This window comes from Salvelinus sp. IW2-2015, linkage group LG7, assembly GCF_002910315.2.
Source record: "Salvelinus sp. IW2-2015 linkage group LG7, ASM291031v2, whole genome shotgun sequence".
In the NCBI taxonomy this organism is placed as follows: domain Eukaryota; kingdom Metazoa; phylum Chordata; class Actinopteri; order Salmoniformes; family Salmonidae; genus Salvelinus; species Salvelinus sp. IW2-2015.
The window spans coordinates 491,441-498,484 of record NC_036847.1 but is presented as its reverse complement, the minus strand read 5'-3'; the positions used below and the strand labels follow the sequence as shown (position 1 = coordinate 498,484).

The following is a 7,044-nucleotide window of genomic DNA, read 5'->3' as shown; positions in this document are numbered from 1 at the left end:
TACTGTAAGCCTGGGTAATCCTTGTCAGCACCCTCTCCTACTCCTCTGCCCCCCCCCCTACAGCTTCTCCCTTCTTTACCCCCCACCCCACCCAAGGCACCCACTCCTCTTCTCACAGGCCTTCATCTATCTCCACCCTGCAGCTATGATGGAAGCCCAGCATGGCTAGAGAGCTCTCTATCTTAAACCCTTACATCCCTGCTTTCTGTATCCAATATGTTCCCAGGGGTCACAGTTCAAACCTCTCTCTGGGACCCGTTTGTCAGGGGAGAGCTGGCTGAGGGAGGGAGGGAGGGTTGTTTTTGGTGGACACTTTCTAGGGAAGCTCAGAGCTGGAGCCAGTGGCCTTTGGGTCAGAACTCATTGAAGGAGTGAAGGAGAGATGGTATAAAAAGAGTAGACAGACAGTGAGAAAGAGAGAGAGGGGCCAATCTTTCAGAAGATTGGATATACAACCAGCTGGTGTGCCGGGAGGAACGATACCAGGATAACTTGACTAGGATAACTTGTGCGTCTTCTCAGGGCCCGTACACTCCATCACTCTTCAGAGTCTCCATGGCCATGCTGATGCATTGCTGGGTGTGTGTGATCGCTCTGTCACTGACGATGACCACAAGCAATGCCTTACAAAGGTAACCTTTTTTTTGTGTGTCTCACTGTATGACGTCTACTCTGCAATGTGTTATGGTCCTCAGTGTTATGTTCCTACGATGTAATGTTACCCTACGATAGACTACAAAGGAGGTTGAACGGAAACTTGGAATGTATTTTATCCATTTAAACCAGGCTGTTTTGCTTCACTAACTCAATAGAGAATGTGTCTTTTTGGCAGAGCTGTAGAAACAACAATGTCATACTGACACGAGGACATATGGTCTTATATCACCAATGGTCCATGAATGCAGACTGGATTGTATAACCCCACCCCTGGTCACTCCCTATATAWAATTCTACTGGATAGCCTTTCCTTACCATTGTCCTCTCTGATCAGGATCAGTCTGAAGAAGATGCCCTCCATAAGAGAGACTCTGCATGAGATAGGTGTGTCCCCAGCCCAGTTCTTTGCTGAATTGGCCCAGGAAAGCAAAGATGACCCCTCCACCAGCAACGGGACCACCCCCACCCCCCTCACCAACTACCTGGATGTGAGAGACCACCTGCACACATTGCACTGACCACACATAGATGCAATTGACATTGGAATAGTACATAAATGAGAGAACACAAAACCTATGTGTCACGCCCTGGCCATAGAGAGGTTTTTATTCTCTATTTTGGTTAGGCCAGGGTGTGACCAGTTTCTTTATTTCTATGTTTTCTATTTCTTTGTTTTTGGCCGAGTGTGGTTCCCAATCAGAGGCAGCTGTCTATCGTTGTCTCTGATTGGGAATCATACTTAGGTAGCCTTTTTCCCACCTGTGTTTTGTGGGTAGTTATTTTCTGTTTAGTCTCTGTTACCTGACAGAACTGTTCGCTTTCGTTTTGCTACTTTGTTCGAGTGTTTTTTGATAATAAATAAAATCATGAACACTTTTCACGCTGCGCTTTGGTGCACTCCTTCCGACGACAGGCGTTACACTATGCCCAACTCAGTGGTGTAAATGATTCCTTGCTTCCTCTTCTCTCTTCTTCTCAGGCCCAGTATTATGGGGAGATCAGTATTGGTTCTCCTGCCCAGATGTTCAATGTGGTGTTTGATACAGGCTCAGCCAACCTGTGGGTGCCCTCTTACAACTGTTCCCCTCTCTATACTGCCTGCTGTAAGTACAGTGCACACAAACACACACACACACCCACACATTCAGAGACGTCATGCCCATAGGGGGCACAGGGGCAAGGGCCCCTTAGATCTGTCCTCTTGAAAAAAAATGTTTTATCTCTAATACTACTAGCCACCTACACATTTTATGAAGTTGACTTTAGCTAACCCAGATAGGTTTCCAATTTCACTACCTCATAACTAGCTACCAAGAAGCCAACAATCAAGTTAGAGTAGCTAGTTTATCTAACTACACGTANACACACACATAAAACCAATATGATTGCGTCACCAGAGATGATGATGTTCCCGGATGATTATAACTCAGTGACCTTTGAACTCTCAGTTACCCACAACAGATATGATGCCTCCAAATCCCGAACACACATAGAGAACGGGACAGGTTTCTCCATCCAGTATGCCTCTGGAAACGTCCGAGGGTTCCTGAGTGAGGATGTGGTTGTGGTGAGTGTAACGCAACACCTCTACAGGAAAACAGCCTTCCTTCCCTTTCTCCTAATCTGTTTCCTATCACCTATTTTTATTGTCCTTTCTAATGATCAAATTTGGGAAAGAATAGTTGACCTTACCCATAAGTAGTGATCTACAGTAGGATCCTATCACTGGGGGAAAAGCTTTATCTAGGTATTATGGAACAACATCTTACTCTGTGCTTCCTCTAGGTGGGTGGCATCCCWGTGGTCCAGGTATTTGCTGAGGTTACAGCCCTGCCTGCCATCCCCTTCATCTTTGCCAAGTTTGACGGGGTCCTGGGGATGGGCTACCCCAARGTGGCCATCGACGGCATCACCCCCGTGTTCGACCGCATCATGTCCCAGCACGTCCTCAAGGAGGACGTCTTCTCTGTCTATTACAGCAAGTAGGAGATATCACTATCACTGTTCATATATACGGATMATTCCTCCACATACACAAATAAGTACTTTTATCATCTGTGAATTAGTCAAAAATATGTTTTTCTTCTCTCAGAGACCCAATGCACAAACCAGGTGGAGAGCTAGTGCTGGGAGGGACAGACCCAGACTACTACACTGGTACCTTCAACTACATGGGCACCCGTAAGGCAGGAAAATGGGAGGTCAACATGAAAGGGTGAGATGGGAAAGTTGTCGGGGTCTGTGTGCATGTTATCTGTCTCTCTGTTTGTCTGTTGGTCAGTGCAGGTACATTTGCATGTATGTGTGTGTGTACTGTATAGGGGAGGCAGGTAGCATAGTGGTTAGAGCGTTGGACTAGTAACCGGAAGGTTGCAAGATCGAATCCCTGAGCTGACAAGGTAAAAAGCGGTCGTTCTGCCCTTTAACAAGGCAGTTAACCCACTGTTCCTAGGCCGTCAGTGAAAATAAGAATTTGTTCTTAACTGACTTGCCTAATTAAATAAAGGTAAAAAATAAATAAACAAATGTGTGTAATTCTCTTTCTGTCCCCCTCCCCCTTTCTCTACCAGGGTGTCTGTGGGGGAGGAGATGCTGTTCTGTATGGAGGGCTGCATGGCTGTGATTGACACAGGCTCCTCCTACATTACAGGCCCTGCCTCTTCTGTGTCTGTACTGATGAAGACCATTGGAGCCACAGAGCTGGCAGAGGGAGGGGTATGTACATCACAAATTGGGCAAATTCGATTATGCCGTGTGTCACCTGTCTATGGCCCAGTGACGTGAGGGAGGAGCACCCTCCTCAAATCAAACAGTAATCTGTGCCGCTCGGTCATGTTGTAAACATGGCAACACGCCCAGATTAATTGAATGCAGGATTTCCTGAACATATCCGTCTAGTCTTAATCAGATGAGGGAGTCCCTGATTTCTTGGTTCCAGAATGGCTGCTTCAAACAATGCAGGCTCCCGATGTCAAGTTGATTTTCAAAGAAAGGCCATAGTGACAAACAGGAATCTGATTTTCCCGGATAAGTCTCGTATTCGTTCACCAGCATKGGCTAAGATCACGTTAACCTAGTAGGTAGCAGATTCGCTTCAGAGCATTCGTTGCTATGGTCTCTGATCAGGCTCTCTTTCAAGCTCTTTCTGGAGCCGGAAATTATGGTTTGACAAATCTCCTTGAATCACTAATCCGGCTTTCTGGAATACCCCTCTGGTGTGGACTAAGCTGTGTTTTTTTGTCCCCTTTTCAGTACACTGTGAACTGTGACCGGGTGAAGTCCTTACCCAGTGTCACCTTCCACCTGGGAGGCCATGAGTACACACTCACTGAAGAAGACTACATCTTATGGGTAAGCAACATGGAAATGAGCATGACTGGGATACAGGTACAGGGTGATTGTCATTGATACCTTCGCAYCTATTATGCCATGTTTATTTTGTGCTTATACCATGGCATTGTTGAATACTCATTTCTGATTGGCTTGAAGGGCATTCTAGAATGTACATTATTTCCCTATGATGCATGGTATATCAGCACGGCAGAATTCAATGGCTAGTTCATTCTTACATGTTCTATATTTGAGCTGCTTTTGAAAGCAAAAGTTGAATTGAAAACATTAACATTATTGCATTGTTGAATTTGATTTTCATAATAGCAAGCTAGGACGTATGGTTTGGTTAGATGAACTCGCAAGTCTGTTTGTTTGGTTACCAAGGCAACTACTGTAGTAAACGTACTAGCTACTTCATAGATGTTGAACACAGCTTACAAAAKAATATTGTAGTTTTGAAACTGCAGTAAATTGAATTATAGCCATGGTATAAAAGGGATAATCAACTCAGGGCTCTATGCAACTCCATGGAAGATTAGTTCCACTCCGCTAGCATGTCATGGAACARACCTTCCACYTAGTTCATTATTTGCAAATGGAATTCATAGCCSCTGGTTGATTATCCCTTGCTTATAGCTGTGACATTGCATTATATACAGTTGAAGTCGGAAGTTTACATATACTTAGGTTGGAGTCATTAAAACTCGTTTTTCAACCACTCCACAAATTTCTTGTTGACAAACTATAGTTTTGGCAAGTCGGTTAAGAGATCTACTTTGTGCATGACACAAGTAATTTTTCCAACAATTGTTTACAGACAGATTATTTCACTGTATCACAATTCCAGTGGGTCAGAAGTTTACATACACTAAGTTGACTGTGCCTTTAAACAGCTTTGAAAATTCCAGAAAATGATGTCATGGCTTTAGAAGCTTCTGATAGGCTAATTGACACAATTTGAGTCAATTGGAGGTGTACCTGTGGAGGTATTTCAAGGCCTACCTTCAAACTCAGTGCCTCTTTGCTTGGCATCATGGGAAAATCAGAAATATTGTAGACCTCCACAAGTCTAGAATTGTAGATCTCCACAAGTCTGGTTCATCCTTGGGAGCAATTTCCAAACGCCTGAAGGGACCACGTTCATCTGTACAAACAATAGTACGCAAGTATAAACACCATGGGACCACGGGAGCCGTCATACCGCTCAGGAAGGAGACGCGTTCTGTCTCCTAGAGATGAACGTACTTTGGTGCAAAAAAGTGTAAATCAATCCCAGAACAACAGCAAAGGACCCTGTGAAGATGCTGGAGGAAACAGCTACAAAAGTATCTATATCCACAGTTAAACTAATCCTATATCGACATAACCTGAAAGGCTGCTCAGCAAGGAAGAAGCCAGAAGCTCCAAAACCGCCATAAAAAAAGCCAGACTACGGTTTGAAACTGCACATGGGGACAAAGATRGTACTTTTTGGAGAAATGTCCTCTGGTCTGATGAAACAAAAATAGAACTGTTTGGCCATAATGACTATTGTTATGTTTGGAGGGAAAAGGGGGAGGCTTGCAAGCCGAAGAACACCATCCCAACCGTGAAGCACGGGGGTGGCAGCATCATGTTGTGGGGATGCTTTGCTGCAGGAGGGACTGGTGCACTTCACAAAATAGATGGCATCATGAGGTAGGAAAATTATGTGGATATATTGAAGCAACATCTCAAGATATCAGTCAGGATGTTAAAGCTTGGTCGCAAATGGGTCTTCCAAATGGACAATGACCCCAAGAAAACTTCCAAAGTTGTGGCAAAATGGCTTAAGCACAACAGAGTCAAGGTATTGGAGTGGCCATCATAAAATTCACCCAACTTATTGTGGGAAGCTTGTGGAAGGCTTCTCAAAACGTTTGACCCAAGTTAAACAATTTAAAGGCAATGCTACCAAATACTAATTGAGTGTATGTAAACTTCTGACCCACTGGGAATGTGATGACAGAAATAAAAGCTGATTTAAATCATTCTRTCTACTATTATTCTGACATTTCACATTCTTAAAATAAAGTGGTGATCCTAACTGACCTAAGACAGGAAATTCCCTCCAGGATTAAATGTCAGGAATTGTGAAAAACTGAGTTTAAATGTATTCGGCTAAGGTGTATGTAAACTTCCGACTTCAACTGCATATACATTTATGGAAGTCTTTACCAAGATGTATTGTGTCTGCAGCAATCTCAGTTTGGAGAGGACATATGTAGCGTGACCTTTAGGGGTTTGGATGTGCCGCCCCCTACTGGCCCTATCTGGATCCTGGGAGCCAACTTCATCGCCCGCTACTACACAGAGTTTGACCGTCGCAACAACCGCATAGGCTTCGCCACAGCAGTCTGACAGGATCCTTAGCCAACAAGCMTTCACTCTCTCTTGCTCTAACTCTTTCTTTACTCGCTTTGTCTTTGTTACTGTCTTTTACGATCAGCCTCTATTTCTCCCTTACTCTCTAACTATATCATTCAGTGTTTCTTTCTCTCTCGTTCTGCGACTCTTCATCACAGAGCCTGCCCTCTTGTCCATATCTTTTTTACAGTTCTTGCATTCTGCCATGTCAAGTAATCATTTTGATTTCAATCTGTGCCAATTGCACTCTTCTACATAATTGTTTTTTAGTTGGCGATAATTGATGTGCTGATAACAACAATTGACTTATGTTGTGTTATATACCGTATCATATGGCATGCTGACGTCACACAAGTATCACATTGCAGCACAAATCCTCACGTAATAACACTATGTCCGACCTCGTATCTGCATTGTCATGACGTAACATGAATAAAGCTTGTTTAATTAATGGGAAAGTCTATGTTTTTGTTGTCTGCAGTCGAGGAATACTGTTTGCACTCTATGTTATCAGAATGGCTGTCTTTGTCATCATAGGAACAACCAGCAGAAAACGAAGTGTTGCTTATTCACCGACCACAGAAACACAAGCATTTTTMGGGGGAGTTTGGCACCCACATGAAAAAATTATAGTTTACTATAGAATACTACAGTACTTACTATAATTAT

At 43.7% G+C, this 7,044-nt stretch overlaps 1 protein-coding gene across 1 annotated transcript; it reads left to right on the top strand.

The window, feature by feature from the left end:
* The first annotated feature begins 317 nt into the window (after positions 1–317).
* On the top strand, positions 318–6,826 carry LOC111966170 (renin-like). The gene is made up of 9 exons (XM_023990590.2): positions 318–632; positions 992–1,145; positions 1,637–1,760; positions 2,106–2,224; positions 2,443–2,639; positions 2,750–2,872; positions 3,228–3,372; positions 3,910–4,008; positions 6,208–6,826. The coding sequence occupies exons 1-9, from the start codon at positions 556–558 to the stop codon at positions 6,367–6,369; spliced, it is 1,200 nt and encodes a 399-aa protein (XP_023846358.1). The 5' UTR covers positions 318–555; the 3' UTR covers positions 6,370–6,826.
* Positions 6,827–7,044: the final 218 nt, after the last annotated feature.